At 40.1% G+C, this 25,741-nt stretch overlaps 1 protein-coding gene across 1 annotated transcript; it reads left to right on the plus strand.

Moving 5' to 3' along the window:
* Positions 1-746: 746 nt before the first annotated feature.
* Positions 747-23,155, plus strand: NAPG (NSF attachment protein gamma). The gene is made up of 12 exons (XM_038389380.2): positions 747-925; positions 3,486-3,553; positions 5,967-6,051; positions 6,976-6,993; positions 8,288-8,318; positions 12,622-12,731; positions 12,874-12,940; positions 13,475-13,545; positions 16,436-16,514; positions 17,372-17,451; positions 18,559-18,688; positions 19,942-23,155. The coding sequence occupies exons 1-12, from the start codon at positions 870-872 to the stop codon at positions 20,089-20,091; spliced, it is 945 nt and encodes a 314-aa protein (XP_038245308.1). The 5' UTR covers positions 747-869; the 3' UTR covers positions 20,092-23,155.
* Positions 23,156-25,741: the final 2,586 nt, after the last annotated feature.

A 25,741-nucleotide genomic window follows, 5' to 3' on the forward strand; every position in this document is an offset into this window, starting at 1 on the left:
AAGTTATGTTTTATAAATGACAAGAAGGTAGGTTTTGATGTTAGTTTTGTGTCCTTCTCTGCTATGCCAGGCTTCTGGGGAAGAGGTAGGTACTACCCTGGCAGCTGAGCTCCTCTGCCTGCCCTGAAAGGGAAGATGAGGGGCCAAGCAGAGCCAGTACAAACCAAGACTCCTCTTGGATTCCCTGTAGTTGGCTTTTCCAGCATCAGCTGTTCCTTAGACTGGTCAGGGGTTATCCTGCGGTGCAGTCAGGAGCACCCTGGGAGGCCCCCGGGCAGAAGGGGGACATGAGAGGGGCTGGTTGAAGGAAACGGAGCACCACTCACCCAGCAGGACTTGGAGCCCTGCCTGGGCGACAACAGCTGTGGAAGAGGCAGCCACGGGGGGGATGAGGCCAGCCACGGTGGAGGCCATAAGAGACAAGGGGGGTATGGGGAGAGCTGTGAAGCCCCAGGTGAGCTGGGCAGACCAGGGAGCCACAGCACTGGCACTGCCCCTGCCGCAGGCCCTGCTAGCAGCGACCAGGGCCCCCTGACTCTGCTCCCTACACAGCCACGCAGCGCCCTTGCCGCAGCACGTGGGCCGCGCGCCCTCACGCCTGTGTGCCGGGACTGCGCACGCGCTTAATCTCCTGTCCTGACCCCGTGCTGCAGCCGGGCGTCTGCCCCAAACCAGTAGCCCCGCCCCCTAACTGTATGACCGGATCGACTCCGTCTGCTCCCTGCGCAGGCGCGCTGGCGTGTGGCATCAGGCCCCGCCCCTTATGTCTGCTGATGAGCCCTACGGCTTTCCATAGCCCGCCTCTCCTTCTCTGACGCAGGTGGGAGGCGGAAGTGTCTGTCGGGTACAGACGGGCCCGGCCCGGCGAGATGGCGGCGCAGAAGATCAACGAGGCGCTGGAGCACATCGCCAAGGCGGAGAAATAGTGAGCGCGGCGCGGGAGGCCGGGCTGTCCCAACCCGGGGTCCCGAGCAGGCCCCGGGCCGGGCTGTGTTGCGGGCTGGAGAGGGGCTGCGCCGCCCGCTACTGGGAGAGGGTCGTGGCGGGCGGGCGGGCGCGGTTCCAGGCCCCGGGCGTTCGCGGAGCAGCCGCTTCCGCCGGGTTCCGCGTGGCTCCGGCCTGTCACCGGCCCCAACCTTCCCCCCCACCCCCGCCCCTCCCGGCCGCGCGCCTTGGGAGCTCAGCCCAGCGCACTTTCGCGGAGAGAACTACAGTTCCCAGCGTGCCGTGCGCGGGGCGGCGGTTGGAGGGACTGGGGGCCGGGGCTCCAACGTGAGGAGGGCTGGAGGCCCACGTCTCCTCCCCGGGCCTGCCCCCGGCAGCCTGGTGGCGCGGGGGTGGCCAGCCGGGAAGGTGCGGCGCGGGAACTAGCCTGGGGCCCGCTCCTCCACCACTAAGTCCCGGCCTGACCTTGCTCAACTCTGTGCCTTAGCTCCCCGCCCGTAACACGGGGTGCTGTGAGAACAACCCCATTAACCATTAACCCCCATGGGGGGGGTGGTCACAGAAATACCCTGCGTGGATAGCGGGGCCGTGAGCTCTCACAGTTCCCCTAATTCGAGATGGGGGCAGTGACGGGCTCCTCCGCTAGAACGACTGGGAGTAGGTCCCTCCCCACTCTGAACTCTAGGGTACAGATGTGGGGACCTGCATGAAAGCCCCCCTACGCTTATTTCTAGCAGTGTAGGTTAAAAGCTCCCCAGGCACACATTCTCCCTTGTTCCTTGGGTTTAAGTAGCGCTGCCACCACCAAGTGATTTAACAAAGAACTAGGGAAAAGGACCACTTGGAGTTCCTCTTCCCCCAGCAATCCCCCCCCCCAAGCCCTTACACCCCCTTTTCTTGAGGAGGCTTGAGAATAATATCCTAACCAGTTGGTTACAAAGTGATCAAAGACCCAAACCCCTGGGTCTTGGAACAATGGAAAAAATCAGTCTGCTTCTTAAAAGAAGCATTTTATTTGAAGGAAAGGTAAAAGAATCACCTCTGTAAAATCAGGATGGTAATTACTTTACAGGGTTTTCAGATTCAAAACCCAGAGGATTCCCTTCTGGGCAAAACCTTAAAGTTCCAGAAAACGGGAATAAACCTCCCTCTTAGCATAGGGAAAATTCACAAGCAAAACAAAAGATAAACTAATCTGTCTTGCCTGGTTTACCTATACTGGTTGCAATATTGGAGACTTGGATTAGGATGGGTTGGAGAAGATGGATATCTGTCTGGCCCCTCTCAGTCCCAAGAGAGAACGCCCACACACACACAAAGAGCACAACCTCCTCCCCCCCCCCCCATTTGAAAGTATCTTCTTTCCCCATTGGTCCTGTTGGTCAGGTACTAACCTGGTTATCTGAGCTTCTTAACTCCTTACAAGTAAGGAGGAATTCTAGGCTACCCTTAGCTGTATGTTTGACAGGGGCAGTGACAGGCCCCTCAGCTAGAATGACTGGGAGTAGGGGAAGTATTTTCCACACCCCTAGAGTCTGAGACAGATACTAGGAGGCTGATGGAGAGAAAAGGGAAGCGGAGTGGTGCTTCGAAGGCAGGTGAATGGGAGAACTAAGATGAAGAAGAAATGCAACGGAAATAAAAACTGAAAAGAGATGAGGTGGAAAACTTGTGACTGCCTGTTGTTCAAGCAACTTCAGTGAAGCTGTGCTCACACCAAACTTATTTTGAAAGCAAAGCATTTACGTATAGCTACTTTTGTTCTTTGTTGAAAGAGGATGATGGCACCAGAAGGCTACCAACCAAGATTGGTACTGTTGTGTTGAGGACAGTATAAATGCATTAGATGTAATCATTGCTCCAAAGAGGTTATGATTTAAGTAGCCAAGAAAGACAAACACTGTAGACCCTACAAACACATGTAGAGGTCTCTGGACCTTTGGGGGTGGAGGTATCTGCAGACTGTGGCTAACATTTCCAAAGCGCTCCGCACCTCCATTTGAAGGGGGTCTGCCAACAAAAAAGGGTTGAAAACCACTGCTGTAGACAGACATTTTAAACTGCCAGAAGTACAACACATGATAGTTAACTTCTAATTCCAAAACCTCCATCCTGAAACAAGTTGTTCCACTATTGTTTTAAAAAAAAAAAAAAAAGTGCTTTCCTTCCAAACTCCCCACTCAGCGGAAGTAATTTGAGGCTTATCCTGAAAAGAAAGCGAGAAATTACAGAACATCCAAAGGGGCCAAACATCTGTTCCTGGTCTGATCCAGATGGAGCAGTGTGTCCCAAATTGTTGGTCCTTACTTACCATAATATCTGGCAGTTCTTTGCTATTTCTCTGCATCTCGCATGGATGGGTGAGGGTGGTTTCAAGTCTCAAAGGAGGTAAGAGGCAGTGGCCCCTTGTTGGCCTGCCCCCTCTTCTTCCTGCATTGCCACTTCTTGAAACAAAACCATATATGATGACAGTGAGAAGAAGAGTTTCTCGTTTCAGCTATTTATTCATTATTGGTGGGCTTTTGATTTTTGCATTTCAGCCTGAAAACTGGATTCTTAAAGTGGAAACCAGACTATGATAGTGCAGCTACTGAATATGGAAAGGCAGGTATGTATGACTATATGTAGGAATGGATTTTATAAATTTAAATAATCCAGTAATTTAATCTGATATTTTGGATGTCATCATTTTAAGACATTGTCTGTAAATCTGGAGATGGTTGTGAGGGCGAGGAGTAAAATAAAGAACCAAATTTTTCTAATTTTACTATGAAATACATTAGGCTTATGTGTTTCGAATATTTATTTGAAATGATTAGAACTAATATGTAAACTGAATCTCAGTGCAAATTACAGTTTTAAATATCTTGCTCGAAAAATATGGTTGAACACAGAGTTAAGTGGACTTTTGGATAAAATAGTTAGGCATAGTTAGAATCCTTTTTTTTTTTTTCCCCCCTGTTTGTAAATAGGGGCTTGACGTGTGTGTGGGCATGTGCGCGTGTGCGCACGTCCACTCTGCATGGGAATCCCTGTTGTCTTCAGGGGAGCCCCATGCAAGGATTGGCAAAAGAATTGGACTTGAGTGAGGAAAGGAAACTTCTAATGCTGTATAGAGGCAAATAGTGGAAGCCTCTGCAGAAGTGACCTTGACTTTATTCATTCTTTTTCCGCTTTATAATTTGTTCAATACTAATATATTTGACAGAGAGAGAACGTGTATATGCAAAGTTTGTCTGTTGGATACTTTGAAGGTGCATGCTATTTAAAGGGCAAATATTTCTCTCTCTCTCTCTCTCTCTCTCCCTCCCTCTCTGCTCAGTTGAGGTGGATGAGGGGAAAAATCTATCAGATTCCTCAAGGTTAATGCTTTGCTGTTGGCTCTCTGATGTACCCTGCTCCGTTTCTTAAAAACCTTTTGGAACCCTTGGACACAGATGGTGCTCTTAGGATCCCGTTGTGTTTATATGGTGTAACTTTCCATTGGTATGCATGCAGGTGATACTCAAATCTGTCTTGGTCTTCCTATTGCAGTGCCATCCTGGTTTTGCCTGATTGCTGTCTTGGATACCACTGAACTTTGTAAAATTAAATCTCTTTTTGCACTATTCCTCCTTCTCCCCTGTCCCTCCTACCTTCTCTCTCTCTCTCTCTCTCTTCCCCCCACCCCCACTTCTCTTCCCTTGAGCTCTTCGGGGACTCTTGTCAGTGCTCTTATAACACCATCTTCAAATAACATTTTGGTGCTCACTCATGCTTCAGATTTATTTTTGACAACTATCTCATAGAATCATAGAATTCAGGGTTGGAAGGGACCTCGGGAGGTCATCTAGTCCAATCCCCTGCTCAAAGCAGGGCCAATCCCCAATTTTTGCCCCCGATCCCTAAATGGCCCCATCAAGGATTGAACTCACAACCCTGGGTTTAGCAGGCTAATGCTCAAACCACTGAGCTATCCTCCCCCCTCAGTGTTCTATCTTGAGTTTTATTTTGTTGAATTTAAATCTCTCCATATTGAGACTCTATTCCTGTAAGATACTGAGAAGAAATTCTACTGAATGCTTTTGACATCTTAGTCTTGAAGATTTCTGCTCCTTATTTGCAAGTATCCCGGAAAGTGTCTCATTAATATAAAATGTAGCAGTCCAATTCTGTTTGATTCATTTTTGTCTAATCATGTTATTCCCCCTTCCAAAATCTATTTCTTCCACTAATAGCATCTGCAGCATATCTTTCTAGCCTATTACACTTTATATTCCCAGTCACTCATCTGATATTAAATTCTTGGTTTTGTTTTGGTAAGTCATCAATAGCAACTGGTGGGGAAAAAGATGCGTCTGGGTGTGTGCGTGCGCTCTCCAGTAGTGGAGTTGAGCTGAGTCTGCTTTGATTTTTAAAATTTTTAAATAAGTACACATTTGCTGGCTAGTTAGGTTTCTTTATATTGTAATGTGCCCAAAACTAATTATGAAGGTTGGTATTTATTGCAGGTGCACTATGTTGTTGACAGGGATCTTGATTTAGAAGGAAAACTGCAATTAGACATCACTTCTAATGTTTTAGAACCTTAAAATAAACTTATTTGGCATCATTTCTGGTTAGTGAACGGAAAGGATACTGAAGTACAGGTATTCAGCTGAGAAGAGAGGCTGACTATAGTGAAAATCCAATTAGCCTACATTGTATAGAGGGAGAAAGTACTAATAATTTAAGAATGATTTTTATGAGCTTTGATATAAGGTATAATAATAAATTGATAAAGAATGTAATTAAATACTTTCATTATGGGGCAGATTTTTAAAGATATGGGGCATAAAGATGCAGATAGGCACCTAGTTGGATTTTTCAAAAGTGTCTAGGCAGCTGACTCCCATTTGAAAATCCCACTACATGCCCATCTGTATTTTTAGGTGTCTAAATATCTTTTAAAAATCTGGCTTTGTGCGTCTTGAACAATAGATGAAAGAAGGAAAATGGCAAAACATAAACACTTGTTTTTTTTCTTCAATTCTTCTTTGTAGGTGTTGCTTTTAAGAATGCCAAACAGTTTGAGCAGGCAAAGGACGCCTATTTGAGGGAAGCTGAAGCACATGCAAATAATAGAGCGTATCTTTTCACTGATGGTTAGTTCAGTATTCAAGGAATTGAATACCTGTTTAGCAATCAGAACTGGACTGAGGGAGGGGGTGGTGTGGAAAGATGTAAGAGACAAACACAGACTAAATATTAAAAGGTTTCTTAGCTAACTTCCAAAATTCATTTTAAAGAATGTTTCCTTGAGGGCTTGAATTCTATCTGGTGAATGAAAAATAAGAAGGCCTACGGAGCAGGAACGGTCGTCTTATTTTGTTTGGCCAGTCCCTAGCACAGTGGGGCCCTGGTCTATGATTGGGGTGCCCAGGTACCACTCAGCACATAATAATAATAACAATAATAACAGCAGATTCTAGCGTTTGCTTTCTGTTCCTTAGATTTCCTTGAGGTTTTTTTTTTGTTTGTTTGTTTTTTTTTGATACTGGGTTTTAAAAAAAGTTTGTTTATTTTGCTGCAAGTAGGTGACTTAAATGGGATCTCCGTGTTTGTAACATGGCTTTTAAGTTGAAGAAATCTCCCTTGGGGAATATGTGTTCTAGGATTTTTTTTAGTTAATCATTTGCATGGTTTTTGCCATGCAGTGTCTAGAAATGGATGGTACACATTAAACATACTGCTAAAAGTTTAGCTATTGTTACACTATCAAACAATGTAGTAACCAAAAGTCTTTTTAAATAAAAGTATGTAATTTAGTTTCGTCAGCTCTTTCATAGTTGGATATGTTGAATTTTATTTTGCCACAACGTTTATTTAAAACAAAAAAACTAGCATGCATGCGTATCAGATTAGTTTTGGCTCCATATAAATGTTATCTTTGGTACTAGTATTTAGATAAAAGTTCAGTTTGCTTAATCCTTCAGTAAATTATTTTTGATATATAATTACCTGTCAGGTTTTTATGGCTTGTATCCTTAACTTTGGCTCTGTTACATCCAGTCTCTTCCATGCTGCCAAGTAAGTTTAAATTCCTCAGTTAATTTCATGCATTTCCCAGTATGCTATGTGTATCTAAAGATGGGACTATTTAAAAAAATACATATATTGGGGCTAAGTCTGCTTTCATTAAATGGCAAAGTTTCCATTATTTTCACTGGTTGATGATCAGACTTCTTAGTGGCTTCATCCTGGAAAGCTTGTGAGACTCTGCTAATCCCATTGAAGTAAATGGAAATTATGACTTTTTAGCACCTCTCAGGGGTAGTTTCAATATCTCTTGGATTGTTCGTCAATAGGATATTACTTAGGATCTGCTTATTTCATTTGAGGTTTTTGCATGTATGATTAAGGTAATAAATAATTTTTCTCTTCACATACTTGAAATTTCTTCAGTGTCTCTAATCACCAGAATGGTGCTCTATAATATTAGCTGTTCTTAATTCTATTAGTAGTGTTTGGTTTTTTTTGTTTTTTTTTAAATGTTTTTCATGTCTTTGTGGTCTAGTCTGTGTAGTGGAAACGCAATCAGACCTTTCCTACCCTCCCATTCCTCCGACTCATGGCAAATAGTGAAAAGATTGTCTGATTAGTTTGAAGCACTGGTGCAAAATTTGCCACACACAGTACATGCTATAGAAACAGGAAGGTATCTTTGGTCTAGGCTGGGAAACGTTATGCTTTTTCAGTGCTCCAAATATGGTTAAAAGCACTTGATCCATAGAAGACAACACTGTCACGGTCTCAGGGATACTGTTTGTCCCCTCTTTGTGGTCCACTCCAGACTCTGGTAGGCCATCATTCTTCCAACCCTTCAGCAGGATTGGAGCCCCATTGGATAAAAGCGTGTCTATTTGCTAGATCAAAAGAAGGTCCTGATATAAACACAGCTATTTATTTGTTTCTCAATATCTGGAAAACCCAGTTTGAATCAGTATATGCAAACTACCACTGAGGGTGCTATATCTTTAGAGTTGCTTACAGTATTAGCAACTGGCCTTAATCATTGTCCACTGTTTTTAATTCGTGAAGTGTTACAACAGCTGCTCCTCCATGGAGTTGAATACAATCATACGTAAACTATTCATGAACGTAATAAAGTGGTCCCCAAAGATACAGCACAAGGTGCAATATCTGTCACTAGCGCACAAGTTAGAAACTGTCTTTGTAAATAAAAGCCACGTACAGTGTTTGAAATGTATGTGTCATGATTCACCATTAGCTGATGTATAGTAGCTCTTGCTACACAGCAAGACATATCACTTCAACTCACTGAAATAACACTGAGTAAACCTAACTTCTTTTCTCTTTGCAGAGCTTATGAACAAGCTGGCATGATGTTAAAGGTATTTACTGGTCACTTAATTTATGTGTTTGTTTCAAAACAATAAGATGTCTCCCATGGACAGTTGTATTGTAAAATATATGCGATTTTCAGCTTGCAGCATTAGCGTTAAAGTGGTTCTAGCACTTCCAGTGTTGACCTTTATTTTTATTTTTTTTCCCCCCCAGTAATTTTAAATGATGCAACATTCTTTCCTGGTTGAAACTTGATAAATCAAAATCGGGAGATGGGAGGTTGAGTTTAGTATGTATGTAATTACATTTCTCTTTTCTTAACAATCTAATGTACTTCATAGTAGCAGCTTATTTTTTGAGTTCAGGTAAATAATAGTGTGTCTTGTTGTCACTTACCAGAGATACACCCTCAAAGGTACAGGAAATTAGATTTGAACTTGAGATTTCTTCCTTCTGCTCTTATGAGAGGGGAAGGGGAGTTCACCTGTATAGAATAATCAGGGGACACTACTCTGTCTCCTTCCAGTGCTCCACAGAATCAGAGGGCTATCAATGTATAGATCCTGTACTTCTATATTGGCTCTGCCTGCCTCTAGAGTTGTTCTTCTATGAAATTTTCCCAATAGAAAAATGGCTAATGATGACAAGGTCATTGTTAACTTCTGAATTCCTGGGAGTTGGCAGGTTGATGGTGTTGCAAAGAGCAACCAGTCACGTGTTCTCTTGTTGTGGCATCTGACTTCTGCAGAGGTAGTTCTGCTAGGTTGAGGGGGAGGGAGGAGTCGTTACCTATTTTATAGTTCTGCTCCAGCTCCACAGACTTTCTACGCTGTATACAACAGGCCAAAAATATCAGAAATCAAAGGGTTCTTGTAAATGTTTGAGTTTTTCCTGTAGGAGGCATAGGCATGTGTTTATTATATATATTATTTCCGTAAGAAGCAGCAAAATAACATTTTAGCACCGGACCCAGAAGTGCCTGGAAGCTATGGTGTAACAAGACAGCTTCACACTCTATCTATCAAAGTATCTGCCATACTCATTTCAAGGCAGATGCAATAAAGAACATGCATCAATAAAATAATCTTCTTTACATGGGCCAAACTCATTAGCTTTTGCTAGCTTTGGTATGGGACAGTCTATATGGTACACAATATTTTACTTCATGCCATTTGGGAATTGCCATAAGGTAGAATTACTTTGCAGTAAACACACTAAGGCATCATTAACTTCTTTGGCTATCGCTCGATGCGAGCATATCTGCCAAGGGGATTCATTGGTGGGTTTTTAAGTGGCTGAAGAGCCAAATTTGTGCCCTGCAGATTTTCCCACAGAAGTGACAGGTGTAATCTTGGAGAAGACATAGTTGTTGGCTGAACTGTTGTGCCCTTTCTTTCCTCCTTTGTCATGTCTCTGTCTCATGAGCATGTCTGCTCTCCTCAAAGTGAGCTCTGGCTTGGTGTATGGTGTGGCGCCACTGTGTTCTGTTCTGCGCCAAATCCTCCCAGTTTATTGGATTGATGCCTCCCTTTTTAAGGTGTACTTTCAGGATGTCTTTGAAGCACTTTCGCTGTCCTCTGCAAGCCCTTCTTCCCTGACTTAACTGAGAGAAGAGTACAGTACTTGCCTCAGGAGGCAAGTTTCAAGCATACGTATATAGTGGCCAGCCCAGCAGAGTTGGTGTTTCATGACCTGCCTTTCTCTACTGCTCATGTTGGCTGCAGAGAGAATGCTTATGTTAGTGTGTCCATTTTCGCAGCTGATCTTGAGAATCCTCCTGAGGCAGTGCTGCTGGAACCACTCTAGTCACTTGAGATGTTGTCTATAGGTTACCCAGGTCTCTCACCAATAGAGGAGGGTGAGGATGACAACTGCCTTGTAAACCAAGATCTTGGTGCCTGTTTGCGGATCTCTATAATTGAAGACTCATTTGAGTAGTCTTCCAAAGGATGCGCTGGCACAGCGGATCCTGTATTCAGTTTGTGTGTCAGTGCTGCTGTTTGGGAGAGGTGGCTGCCAAGGTATGGAAAATGGTCCACATTTTCCAGGGGTTCTCCACTGATAGTGATTTGTGGAGTACAAAGAGTAGCTTGTGCAGGTAAGGGCTGGTAAAGTACCTTGGTTTTCCCGATTGGGGGGGGGGGGGGGAAGGAGGAGGACAGACAGACAGACACCGCTTAGGCTGTGATAGGCATCTGCAAAAAGATGTAGGGTTCTTTGCAGGTCAGCCTGTGTGTGCAAGAAAGACACAGTCATCTGCATAGTGAAGGTCAGTGATGCCAATTTCCATGATTTTAGATTTTGTTTGGAGTCGTCAGATATTGAGGAGTTAACCATCCATATGATACTCAATCCCGATTCAATCAGGAAGGCAGTCACGGATGAGAATCAGGATCACGGCAAGGTAAATGGATAAGTGTGTTTGGAGCAGTGACACAGCCCTGCTTGACACCAGTGCGAATGATGAATGGTTCGGTCTCTGAGCCGTTGCACAGAATGGTGGCAGTTATCCCATCGTGATGATGGATATGAATTTCTATGGGCAGCCAAACCTACACAGCACCTTCCATAGGGCATCACGATTGATAGTCAGAGGCCTTGGTTAGATGGATGAATGCCATGAACAGTTCCTGGTGAGGTTCTCTTTACTTTTCCTGACTATGTCATGCCACGAAGATCATGTCAGTTGTGCCTCTGGATGGCCTGAAGCCACACTGTGATTTGGGAAGGAGTTCCTTGGCAAAGGAGCAAAGATGTTTTAATAGCATCAGGGCAAGGATCTTCGCTGCAATGGAGAGGAGGGCAATACCTCTGTAGTTCTTGTGAAAAGATTTATCCCCTTGAATATTGTAGTAATGTTGGCATTCTTAGTCAGGTGGAATTTCTTCACAGGTCCAGATTTTGTTGAGGAGTTGGCAAAGTTTGTGCTGGAGCATTGTTCCATCAGCTTTAAAAGCCTCTGCTGGGATGCCGTCTGGGCCTGGTGCCTTGTGATTTTTTTGGCTGGGTGATGGCACGCTGGACTTCCTCAGAAGATGGGGGATCAGCAAGCTGTGCCATTGCTGAGCGTTGTGGAATAGAATTGATGGTGTCTTCAGAGACTCTGGATTCGTGGTTTGGTAGACTCTCCAAGTGCTCCTTCCAGCGTTGTTTAATGGTAGCATTGGCTCCATCCTCAAGGACAACCTGGGAACGTAAGGGGTTTGGACCTTTTGGAGCTTGACCCATATGTAGCTTTTGTTGTTTGAAAGAAGCTTCTTGTGTCATCTTGATCTATGAAACCCTGGATATCGGAGGCCTTCTCTTGCCATCATATCTTTGACATATTTTTGATGTCACACAGCCTCCTTTGGACTTTGGCCTTGAGCAGGTGATAAGCCTCATGTTTTTGCTGATAAGAAGAATCATTTTGTCAGTGACAGAATGCAATTCTTTTCTGGTGAATTAATGCTAGGATTTCCTTGTTGTTGTTCATCAAACCAGTCTTGGTGCTCATGAGTGGAATATCCTATAGTTTCATCACATGCACTGTGATTGGTATTTTTAACATACAAAGGCATTGTTAACAGACCATTATATAACTTGTGATCCTTCAGTAAGCTGACATATTATAGTTCTTGGTGACAGCTCCCATACCTTAGCTCTTCTGTTTTAGCTCAACATAAATCTTGTAGTCAACAGGAATTAGTTTTCTAATCACATTTGCCACAACCTTGTTAGTGATTTTGCATGCAATAATGACTTGATAGCTGTGCAGTTTATTGAATGAGTCTAACCAACAGTTGAAAACATCATTTAGGGGATAGAAAATCAGTGTATAGTAAAACAAGCTAATTAACCACCATAAGCCAGTTTTTAGGGAACTCAAAGTGAACTTGTAATCCAGATGTTGATCAGTTAAACAGACTTTCAGAGAATCATTATTTCAGGGTTCAAATCAAGTACTACAAAAAGTCCGTATATATGTCCACTTCCGATGATGTGCCCTCTAAACAAACTGTAAAGTGTGGCTACCAGGGAACTGATTTATTTATTCCAAAATTGAAACATGACAAAGGGAGACAAGACTGGCTGCTTTGGTTCTGTAGCTCCACTGTGTGAGTACTCATTCGGTTATTTCATCATGTGGCTAATGCAAAGAACAAAATCAGCCAACTTTTCTGATTTATCATAGGCAGGTGGAGGGAAAAGTAGGATGAGATGTTTGTTTGCACTGTGGATGTTGTAGTTTACATTGCTGGGAGCTGAACTCTACAAATGTAATGCTATGCAATACAGAATACTTTCATTTGGTCTGTTGTATATTAGCATAGTTCCTGACACTGTTATTCTCCCAACTTTTTCTTACAGGAGATGCAAAAACTTCCTGAAGCAGTTCAGCTGATTGAGAAGGCCAGTACGATGTACCTGGAGAATGGAACACCTGACACAGCAGCTATTGCACTGGAACGGGCTGGAAAGTAAGCCTGCAGTATTGGTAGCTAGGACAAATCACAAAACATTGGTGCTACCTTTTTATAGACTGTTGTGTGAATCCTGTACTAGGAGAAAACTTTACTATCTGAGCTGAATAATAATAATTCTGGCTTGTATTTATTTCAGGCTAATAGAAAGTATGAACCCAGAAAAGGCTGTACAACTCTATCAGCAGACAGCATCAGTGTTCGAAGTAAGTACTACCATTTTAATTTGAACAACAAAGGAAATAAAGACTGGTAAGGAAATAAAGATTGAGTACAAGGAAGAAGTGTTCAAGGTCAGTCAGCCTAAAATAACTCTGCACACAGATAGCTGTAATGTGAGGGTGAGTTTTGAGCTCTGTCTTGTTCTCTATCACAGCAGTGAGTAAATAATGTTGCACAGGAAGTCACTCCGCTCCTATTGGGATATTTAATGTAAAGGTGCAGAGTCCAGCATTGCTCCTTCCCTACCAATACTCCATCCCCCACTGTATAGGATCTGAATTTAATCTCCTATCCCTCCTGCTGGACTGCCCAAGAAGTGGGAGCTCTGCAGCAGTTCTGTGACATTGGGAAGATGTTACACAGCAGAATGCTGATTAAAAGTACTAAGGCCATGGGAGAACCCCACATTGACCTGAGCTCATACCTTATGTTTGTGTTTCATTTTAAAAAGAAGAGAAGTTGCATAGAATTAAAGTCACAAATGTGTAAAACCTTTTGTTTTTGTTCTGCACCTTTAGAATGAAGAACGTTTACGGCAGGCTGTAGAATTACTAGGGAAGGCCTCAAGACTTTTAGTCAGAGGACGCAGGTATAACTCTTCTTGTGTTCTGAAAACCTATGTTTTCCTCTAAATATAATTGAAATCTTTACTGCTGAGTTTCACTGAATCTACATACTGCCTCTTCAAAAGTCACTATCTGGAAACAGAAGATTATGTTGGTGCCTGTCAAACTAAGATCCAGTTTGTTTCTGCTGGCTATACCCGAGTTCTGAAAAACTCATCAGTTTTTTCTTGTTTTGTTTTGTGGTGCTATAAAATGTTTAATATTCCTCTAATTCAGTGAAGACGAATTATGAATGATTGAGAACCTGGTGTGGCTCATCTCTAAAGTTCTTCATCAGTGTGAATTATTCCCCACAATACTGGGTACACTTTAGATTTCTTCATGTGTAAATGGTGTAGAATATTAAGTAGGGGAATTAAGTGACTTACCCAACCAAAGCAACCCATATGCGGGTGTCTGATTCTGAATCAAGGGTGAAGCATTTGACTTTGAATCCTGAGGTTGACCTGTTTTTCTAATTCTTTTGGTTAGTAGTACCAAATTTTACCATGATTTAGCATAAACATATATAACTACAACCTATAGCTCACTATAAGGCTGTCTTTGAGTCTGTGTTCCTAATTAAATTTTGTCAAGCCTTGAGTGTGTGCTGTAATAGCAAGCAACAATGATAATATAAAAGGAAAACTCTTATATTTACATGGGTGGAAGGACTGTCAGCTGATGTGTACATTAATGTTTTTGAGACTAGCTTGATAGTCATACTGATTTTATAGAGCCCACATTGTGTCTGATGTCACTTGAGGTTTGGAACATCAAGTAACTTGCATATAATTTAAACAGAAAGTCAGTTTTTCATCATCAATCACAATAGCAGTCTTAGACATAATTTGTGTGAGCAGATCAGGGATTTCCTACTGTACTTCTGTGGATGTCATTGATTCTGCTTCAGAAGAATAGTAGTCTAAAATATTCATATTCTTTGAATGATTGTTTTGTGAGTTTCAGTGAAAGAAAATCTTTGGTAGGGAAATGAATTATGATATATTGAATCAGTTAGCTGCCATGTGAAGTCCTTAATAGTTATAGTAACTAGAAACTTTAATCCAAAATAGCTTGATTGATTCGAGTATGAAGTTGGTGATTTATAGCTGACAAATGTAATCTGAACCTCTATTAGAGTGGCTAATGAAATTTTAAATCCTGTGCTACTTGATTACATGCCTATTCCAAAACCAAGCAATTCTTTTACGCTCAAAAATCTAAAATAGTAGACCATGAAGGCGGAGTTCCTAAGTTCTCTGAAATGGCATGGTTTTTACATCTGTTACAAAACACTAGCAAGTACTTTGATAAATTTTAAATGTATGCAAAACTTTAAAAATGCCTCTCTGGGGTACTAGGCAGGGTTATTATTTTTTGCAACCTGAAATCACCTACTCTTTTTTGTCTGAAAAGACCCACTTTTGTACTTTATTAAAAACATTTGTGTTCACATTGCAAGTATATTTATTTCTCAGGCATAAAAAGGATGGAAAACTTGGACAGTCCTGCTGAAGTACGAGTTTCACTCATTTTATATGTAGATTATGATGAGCGTGTATGTATGTGTGGTTTAAAATCTATACTGTAGGTATGGGGGGATAGTCTTATTTAAAAAAAAAAAATCAAGATGATGCCAAACATTCTCACATAAATTGATGTTTCAGTAGCCGACATTTGTCCCTTCCAGTGCCAGATCAGTGCTCCAGCTTGATGCTGATACTGTGCTGCTAAAGGTGTCACCTTTTGGATGCGATGTATCATGAAGGTCCTGACCATGTCTGTCCTCCTTAAATATCCAGTGTGAACTCTTGGGTCATTAGCCTTGATGTACTTCCTACCTAAATTGACTCTGCAGTTTCAGTTGGATATAGTGTTTACTTCCTGTACAAAAACTGTAATGTTGTTGTGACTTGTAAAATAGTTGCTGTATTTCAGCAGTATGTGCATGTACGACTGCTTGATTGGAAATATTAGCTCTCTGTGGACTTCCACTGCCTGAAATGATCCTTGCTCAACATAACTGACCACCAAGATATTTGCAAGTAAATATTCCATTTCCTTTCTGTTTTGCATTATTTGGATTTACACATGTAGGGTGCTGAACATTCTGGTGGGATCCAGCAAGAATTTAAACACCAGTTTAGACCAGAGCTCAGCTCTGTACTGGAATGAGCCCTGTCTGAAACTTTTATGCAGGGTACTCACAATTTATCAGCATGAGTGTTTATTTAAAAAAAGTAATGTGCACTGGATTGTGACTTCCTTCTGTGAGTTGGGTTGACTTCAAAGATTACAGCTTTTGTTTTCTTGTAAGTCTGGGACCTGGAAATGACAGGGACAGAAATGCTAGAAAAGTATAGGACATACATGTGTTGGAGCTCTGATTAGCATAAAACTAAACTTTACTGGCATGTGGCATGGATTGCTTTCACACTGAAGCACTGATTTCTGGATTTCACTCTAGTATTTTACCTCGTAACTCAAAAAAAACAAGATTTCTGAAAGATGTGTATTTGTTTTAACCTTTGCAATGTTACACTGATGCCATCAAGATTGAAAACCAAATGAAAACTTTAAGACTCGATAATTTTTAGTGTTTAGATTACTTTGATTCTTAATGCCAGTGGATTTAAACAAAAACAGTGTCTTGGTGGTTTTTTTTTTCAGTCTGGAGGAAAAAAAATTGATTAGACACAAATATGAACTCTTTTTTTAATAGACTTCATGTGGACTACTGAAATGCCTTTACAGCACTTGTGCTTTCTTTACCACCTACAAACATTAAAATATGCACATCATAAGGCTCTAATCACTGATTTCTTTACACTGGTTTCTCACACTTCCTTCTGTGTTTGTTCTTATTTCTAGATTAGATGAGGCTGCATTGTCTATTCAGAAGGAAAAAAGTATTTATAAAGAAGTTGAAAATTATCCAACATGTTATAAGGTAAAGACTTGAGTGAATGTTTCTTTTCTGTTTATAAAATAGAAATGCGCAAAGGGGAAATTGATTGGCCTGTGTGTCTGCAGCACCTCTAACTGAATGGCACCATATGCCTTGCAGTCCAGGATAAACTTCTTATTGGATGAGCACCTCCTGGGTGGCTATCCCCTCCTTTCACCTACCCCCTTAACTGTCTTGTGTCAGGATAATAGTCTTGAAAATGATGCAGATAGTTGTCACGGATAATCAGAATGGTTTTTGCAGCTTTCTGATGATCTTCTTGAAAATGCTAAAAGATAAAATATCTGTGTAGGTGAACCTGCAAATACAGTTAGTTTAAATAATTCTTTGGGCTATGTGGAATAGGAGACATGTTAATTTATTTTCTAAAAGTGTGCTGATGGCAGGAAGTGGGGCTAGATATTTTGAATGCATTAACTTTTTGGACAAATGATAAGCATATCTATTCAGAAAATCCTAATAAGCAAAAAATTGGTTTGTGGTTTCAAAATTCTTGTTAGAATAATTTTGTCTTTCAGTTCTAAATTTGTAAACCTAGGTTCAGATAATCTAAAGTTACAACAGAATTGGTCCACTTTGATCTCTTCCTCTACACTACTTTTTAAAAGATGGGACAGATCCACAGCCGGTGTAGATCAGTATTTTCAGAGCCCATCACTTTTTTTTCATTTGTGAATGTGGAGTAGGGAACGGTGTACGGCAATTGTGCCATTGGTTGTAGTGTTCTTTTTACACCTATCCTGAGCAAGCAACAGGACTTTCGGTATTGAATTCATAATAGAAGTTAAATATCTTACATTTGGTTACTAAAGAGTGATCAGTCACTTCATTTATTTTAGAAAACTATTGCTCAAGTCTTAGTTCATCTTCATAGACATGACTATGTTGCTGCAGAAAGATGTGTCAGGGAAAGTTACAGGTAAGACATATATTTGCCTCCATTATTTTCATACTTAAATTTTGGTTATGTTGAAGATTGATATGAATTAATCTTTATTAAAGAGCCATGTGGCAAGTCTATATTTCCACAGGTTTGAATCCTGTACTCTGTTGGTTTGGCTTATAGTACAACAGTGCAGTGTCTTTTGGAAGACTACCATTTGAAAAACATTATTTTCAAATGGTCAGTTGTAGTTATTATTAATATACTATTAGTTTAATAGCAAGACATACATACCTTTAAAATAAAAAATGAAAATATTTATATTGATTTACTATTTGCTTAAAAATTAAACAGCTAGAAGAATTTTGTTCAGTTCACTACTCTTCCCCTTTTCTGTTCCTTCTTCCCAGATTATCTGTTTATTCAGCTTTTATTAAAAGCTAAGCAAACAATACAGGGTTGTTGCTCTTGGCATTCTTTCACTAAAAATATTTAATCATTTTAAGTGCTGCCTCATCTTGATATCTGTCTCTTTCATACACTGAACAGAGATGGATTAGCTCTTGTAACTATGTTCAGTACTGATAAGGGACTTTTTGATCGTTGCCAATTAAATTTACTGTTTTTATTTTGTGTTACCATTTTCTTGCCACTTCGTAGCTTAAGACCAGATATCATACATTTCTTTTAAATTTTAAAGATAAGATAAAATGATCCATTTTTAATTAAGTCTTTACCTTGCCTAGTCTCAAACACTTATGATTCCATACATGCATTGTAAAAGGAAAATATTATGACTAGTTAACAGAAACTCATGAGATTTAAGGCACTTCTATCATTTGGGACCATGCAGACAACTAGTCCCAAGCAGAGGACTAAATATTTTTTAAAAAAATTGATGATCTGTTTATAATTGGCATGGTTAGATGATCGTATAGTAAAAAATTTTCATCCCATTAGGCATTTTTGTTCAGCCTGGGTTTTAAGACTTTTATTTAAGCAATACCATAAATTTTTATAAACACAAGCCTTCCAGCTGCCTGTCCCTCTACTCTTAATCAGTAACATGTAAACATAGACAAATTGTTGAGTGCTTTGAGTGGACAAGTTAAATGTTTTAAATGAACTTTTTGTTTCTTTTAGTATACCGGGATTCAATGGAAGTGAAGATTGTGCAGCACTAGAACAGCTTCTAGAAGGCTATGACAATCAGGACCAGGATCAAGTTTCTAATGTCTGCAACTCACCACTCTTCAAGTACATGGACAATGATGTAAGTTAACATTTCATGTGGATTTTCATAAACCTTTTTCCTGGTAAGAAAAAGAGAACTGGTTTGGAGTTATTGTATGTTTTGTCCTGGATTTGTTCTCCCCACCTTCCAGTTTCTCATATTTTCCACTTTACTGCTCACCACTTGTAAATTTCCACATTCCTCTGATCTTCCCTCTTATCTGGAAGGGTCAGATGAATGAGCAACTTATGGCATTCATAAGTCTGTCTGAAAAATTGGCTGGAATATTGTTGAATAGCATCTGAGTTCAGTTCCCTTCTGTCCCCAACATGGCTGAAAACTCTGCTGTTAATGCTTCAGCTCAGAAATACAGTACTATTTGTACAAGTCCATTTTAGCTAGAAATCCGTGGACTGGCACTGAGATGCTAAGCACCTTCAGCTTTTATTGATATCAAGAGGAGTTGCAAGCACTGCTCAGTTCTCAAGAGTGGTCTTGTAATTTTACAGTGAGTTAGCATGGCCATTTGCTATTTTAAAGAAAGATGTCTTTTTTTCCTTTCAAGAAAATACTTGCGATGTTAACAAAAAAAACCCACCACCTGCGTATTTGCAAATTGTAGAAAGGCAGTAATAGAAACTTCTGATCATCCTAGTGTAGGTTTTCTAACCATATTTATTAATTTTCACCTAATATAACTTTAAAATCTGAAAAGATGATGCCATCTTGATTGAAAAAGCTTCTGTAAAAGACCACTTATGTGGTGGTTAATAGATAAAATATGTAGTGCTGCACATTTAAAAAACTGCATTGATGAGATTTGCTTGTCTTAAACTTCTAGTCAGTTGCATCCGATGAAGTGAGCTGTAGCTCACGAAAGCTTATGCTGAAATAAATGTTAGTCTCTAAGGTGCCACAAGTACTCCTTTTTCTTTTTGCAAATACAGACTAACACGGCTGTTACTCTGAAACCTGTCAATTGTACTGTGCAACATGGCAATGATTATCCTATAAAGGAGCAGAATTCATAGTACATATTTAATCACTTTAGCACAGAGAGAATAGTGCATGCATTAGGTCTCTTTTTATGCTATTGGAACAGAATGTTACAAAATAATGGACTGTTGCCAATTGAGTGTAGTCAATAGACTGAGGCAAATCCTGCTCACCTTACTTGTAGGCATGTAGTCCTATTTACTTCATTGTGATTCTTTTTAGAGAAAGGCAAGTAGGATTTGGCCCTATGACAATGTGGACACTAAACCTGTTGTCATGATGTTTGTTGTTGTCAGTATGCGAAGCTTGCTCTTAGTTTGGTGGTCCCAGGAGGAGGAACTAAGAAGAAATCACCAGTTACTGCACTGGACAAAGCAGGAGGACCGGCCGCAGTTGGCTCCCATGCTGAGGAGGAAGATGATGAATATTCTGGTGGACTATGCTAGTTGTAAACATGTTTAATGTTAAATATCAGTCTTGCTGTTTGTGGTTGTTGAGCATATCCAAAGGTACCAGAATTGCCAGCGCTTCATTGCAATCATGATATTGGAATGCTAGTATTGACTTGACAGCTTTTGGGTACTATTACAAAAAAGCATGATAGGCCACCACTTGTTGAAGCATTTCGGGATTCCATTCTATACATGGTAAGAACTTCCTGAGTGCACTGCCTTCCTTTGATTGTAATATCTGAATAATATTGTGTCTTCTGTAAAGCACATGGGTTAAAAAAAACTAAATCAGATTGGGGAGAAGTATTGAAACAACTAGAGTTTCAAATCATTGGATTCTAGAATATTTTGACTAGCTCTTCTGGTTCTCTATAATATGTTTGTAATTTCTTTCCACTTTGGCAGTTTTAAAGGTTATTCATCTTGGTGTAGTTTTTAGCACATTGAGTATCTGAATAAAGAAGACAAACTTCAGATCAGATATTTATCCAAGCTTAAGCCTGTGGGGTGTGGACCATTCCATTTATTCTGAAAACATTTTTACCCTGTAGAGGGATTTGTTTTAAATGCCTTATTTTTATAAGCATTATCCAGGAGTGTAAAAGGGTGTGGAAAATAACTAGGACAACTGATATGAAGCTGTCTTGCAAGTTTCTTCAGATACCTATGGGAAAATAATGGGGTTATCTTTCATCTAAAGAAACAATATTCTCGAGAGATCTTTGGTGATACATTTGCATGCAGCTTGAGATGCTGTTTGTAATGTACATATTGCAAAGGAGAAAGGAGGCAACAATAATCAATTTAAAAGACTGCAGATGTATTGTTTGCCAAATAAAAGCCTTTGCAAAAAAAAAAAAAAAAAAAAAAAAGAAATCAGCAAAAATCTAAGTGAAATGTAACATTTTGGAAATGGCTCAAAACAGTTCTTCAAAAATTTGAGTTGATTTAAATTTGGAATCAGCAGTACTCTTCTGCAGTTATTTAAAGCATAATGTAGCCATTAAGTGGTCTGTTTAGCATTTTTTAGTTTTGGTCCAAAGTTCCCATTAATAACCCATCAAAGTTATTTGAAAAACTTAAGTATAAATCATCACAAAAATCTAGTGCATGTTCTTCAGGATCAAACTAAATTTGACTACTCCAGTTTGACTATTCCATGCCTAATAGGTGACCATAGAGTTCAATTCTGCAGAAATTTCTATGGAAGAACCCGTGAAGGTCTACTGTAGATGAAGTCATTCTGAATCTGACGGGGGGGGGGGGGGAATTCATGATGCACCATGACTCCTAAATTGCAGTGAGCATTAGACCAGAAGCAAGGTATAAATGCTAATACTGTGGCTTCTACCATGTTAAGGCATCAGATTATTTCAGAAATTTTGAGAATTCTTGAAACAATTTGGTTAAATGTACAAGTGTGAAAAAGCTCTTTTGAATCGATGATATCTGATTTAGGAATGTTGTGAAAGAATGTGCAAACTTTGAATATGTACCACATTGGTCAGGCAAGGCTATTATGACATGCACTGTTGATAGAAGCTCCCATTGATAAGTCTTTTATTCTATGTTATGCTAGAATAGATGTTTTAAAAACTGGTTCTGTGTGCCCAAATTGTGTAGTAATGGACTGAAGCTTGGATCAGAAATGTGAAGTTGTTTGAAAATACCTGAGCTTTCCTCGTGTGCGTGGGTTTTTTTGTTTTTGTTTTTTTTTTTTTAAATTGTCACATTGTACTAGGGACATGGATATTGGAAGTTTGCTTGCACACCTTGATTTCTATAAAATTTGGTAAGTGTGCGTGTTTTGCTTTTCTGTCAAGACTGGTGAGAGGGCTTTGAAGATCTGTGGCTTGTCCTTTGAACAGTACTAACAAATGTAACTTTTGGAGTAGCTTACTCTAATGAACTCAATAACTTCTGACTCCTTGACTGTTCATGGACCTACATTATGCTCTAAAAGAGGGGCTCTTGTAGGATAGATTGATGTTCCCAGTACTTTTGTGTGAGGAGAACTTTAGTGACTACACTGGGAATTTAAGATTACCTGTTACACGTAACCTGGGATATCTGAGGAAAGGGAGTGTGACATGCATAAGTGAAGAAAATTAGTGTACTTTTTATCTGTTAGTAAGACAAAAAGTACTGCAGTTTTTGTTTAAACTACCCCAGTGATAAAACACTAACATGTTGTGTAAGATAAGGCTACAAGTCTATGCATTCACTTCTGAAACAAAGCACTTTAGTAGCATCTGTTTTTTGTGTTATCCAAAACACTTTTAGACACTAACCACTGATTTTTCAAAGTATTATGGTGAGGTTTTAGCTTGACAATTCCTTTCATGTTGATAGGTTTTCCAACTAAAATTCATGTACTGATTAAGGAAAGTTAAGGGCAAAAATTCGTTGTACTATGCTAGCAAAGCTCATTAAAATGAAAGGAACTTGTATGAATCTAGGAGAATAAAAATTTAATATTTGATTGCAACATTGCAATCAAGACTGAAATATGAAAAGATGGCTATGGTTGGAAAACTAGATATCTATTTTATATAATCTATTCTCCCCTATTTTAGGTAATAAAAGTGTAATAGGAATGTTACTGCCTTTAGTAAATGTGTAATTGTAAACAGATGTGTCTGTATTACATATTTAATGTTTGTTTCTACTTTCCAAAACAATTGGTACTTTTTTTGTAACTTATCACTTAAATAATTTAAAGTAAAAATATACTGTTTTGCAGTAAGAAAAATTATTTCCAGAATTGATGCCAACTATTTAAAAACAAAAGTAAGCTTGTATGAAGATGCTGAAATATTGAAATATGTATGTGAAGTCAGATGTATAAATTACCTTTTTAATATGACTGAATTTGTATGCCCAGATACAGTGTAAAGTGTTCATACAATGTGAAACTGTGCTTTATTCATACCTTTTCCAAACCTGTGAGGTGTATTAGAGTATGAAGCGTATTTGTAACAGCTCTGCAGATGCTGCCTCTTTCGGAAGAGGTTCTGTGTTTCACCAATATAAAAATAAAATTTGAAATTACAAACTTTTGCTAGCTTTTCCTCTGGTGGTGATCAGCTGGACTTCCAATTTCAGCATGAATTCCTTTGTTGGATAATCGCAAGAATCCATTTCTTCTAAATAGTACACAGTTGCGGTAAGTGTCATAATGCTGCATGAAAGATGGTAGAACTAGAGCACATTAAATACTGTACATAAATCATTTAGAATATCTAAATTCACAAGTAGAGTTTAAAACTTAGTATTCTGTTGACTTCATTTGCCAGATCTGTATTGGACGTCAACAGTTCGTCATCCTACAAAATTACATTTCATTTGTGTTCTAAAAATGTGAAGAGGAGGATTTTTTTTATAGTTTGTTTTTTAAAATAATGTTCTAGGAAAAAAGACACTATTTTAGTCTGGGGAAGAATCAATTTTTAAAAGGTATTTTGTACTGTATTAGTAAAAACCAAATCAAGTTATTCTTCACGTGATTGAGTGTAGCTAATTTTTTTTAGATGCATCTGGCCAATGCTTTCTTTGCTATCCCTTTACATCAGGACAAAAATTACATATTTGCTTTATCTTTCAGATACAGCTCTGCATTAGATAATTAAGATGAGTTTCATTTTAATTCCTGCCTCTCTGCCTGCTCTCCCTTCTGGTGGCTGTCCTTCATATCTTGCTTCCCTTTCTCAAGAGCCCTCAGTGCTGTGTTTTTTTTAGTCCCCTTCTCCCTCTACATTTTATCCTTGTGTGATTCCATCTGCTCCCATGAATTAAGCTATCCTTTCCACACTGACTCATAGATTCCAAAGCCAGAACAGACCATTGTGATATATAGGTTGAAGTAGGGAAGTGTATCTCCATCTCTCTCTGTCCCAATCTAGATGGCTCACTGTCATAGAAGTTGTGGAGGCCTCTGCTCAGAAAATAACTTTTGATGCTGGCAGTCTTAATTGTAGATCTGCTTTTATTTAATTTTGAAAGATTATTGAAAAGGTAGTGGCTTGGCAACTCTGGCCATTTTTGAAGTCTTCAGGCATCCTTAATCATGGTCACTCTGGTTATAGGCATGGCTATGGAGTAAAAACTGCACTGGTTTAACTGCTCTCATCCTGGCAATGGACAAACGCTTCTGAATGAAATTCTGGCCCCTTGAAGACATGGAGTTTTGCTCTTGACTTCAGTGGGGCAAGGAATTCACCCTTAATTCTTTCAGATCTGTCAGCAGCATTTGATACCACTGCATGAGGCTCTGACCCACCTGCACATCCTAGCAAGGGTGGATAGAAAGTTGACTGCTATGAAGCCATGTAGGGCAATTGAGTAATTGTTTCTCTGCCTGAAGAGTTTTCTTGGCGCAGGGTACCACAGGGTCTTTCTTGGTGTTTTTTGTTATACATACATTGATCACAGGGCTAATGGCTTTGGGAGTGTTCATGAGGAAGCACGGGCTCTGATGTAGTCTTTGCTGCTGATAACCTGTTCAACTATGGTAATGTTGGCATTCTTTCATCTGCGAGAGATGGTGGGAATTGCAGCCTATGATGTAAATGGCTTGCAATGTCTCATGTGACTGAATAGGCCAATCTGAGATTTGCATGATCTTTGCCAGTTATTGCAAATTTATGTATCTTGGTTGGGAGCTGCTTGCTTCCTTATCTTTTCAAGCTGTAGGAGTCCACTCCTGTCATGGACTTTGATCCCTGATGGAGACAATGGCACCACTTGTTACAATCACTTGCCAAGATTTCCCATTAGTCAGGATCGGTTCCAAATTCCTTCATATCTCGCTTGTGGGTGTCTTTTTAGAGCGAAGCTTGGGATGTCTTGTTGTTAGCTCCCCGGATAACATGTCCTTGGGTATGCATCTGTCTTCCAACCCACTCAGATGGCCCAGCCAGCGCAGTCATCTTTGCTTGAGCAGGGCTGTCACACTTGGTAAATTTTCCCTTTGAAGAACCTCTGCGTTGGTGATGTCACCTTGCCATTTGGTGTTGAGTATGCGGCGCAAACAACATAGGTGGAAACTGTTCAACCTTTTCTCCCGATGAGCATAAGTTGTCCATGTTTCCCCACTGTACATGAGAATTCTGAGGATGCAAGCTTGGTACACTAGCATTTTGGTCTTGGTGGTAAGTTTTGAGTTGTTTCATGCTCTTTTAGTTAGTCTGCTAAAGGTGGTGACAACCTCTCCAATGTGAACATTTAGCTCTTCATCCAGTGAGAGGTTGGCAGTCACTGTAGAACCTAATAGCTGAACTTTTGGCCTACTACTAGCTGGTTTGCTTTTAAGGTAATTGAAGGATCTTGTGGAACCCCCTGTCCTAATACGACCGTTTTCTTGATGCTGATGGTGAGAGCAAATGCCTGACAGGTACTTGAAAGGTGGTCCATGAGTTCTTGTAATAGATCTTCATTGTGGGCTATGAGGGCAGCATCATCAGTGAATAGAAGTTCCCTGATCAGCACCTTTTTGACTTTTGGTCTTTGACTTAAGTTGGGACAGATTGAAGAGTTTTCACATCCGATCTTGTGTGGAGATACACTCCATCTTTCATGTCCTTTAATCGCACAGTCCAAGAGCACTGAGAAGATTCCAGAGGGTGTAGGGGCAAGAACACATCCT

The sequence above is a fragment of the Dermochelys coriacea genome, chromosome 2 (genome assembly GCF_009764565.3).
Source record: "Dermochelys coriacea isolate rDerCor1 chromosome 2, rDerCor1.pri.v4, whole genome shotgun sequence".
NCBI classification, from domain to species: Eukaryota; Metazoa; Chordata; order Testudines; family Dermochelyidae; genus Dermochelys; species Dermochelys coriacea.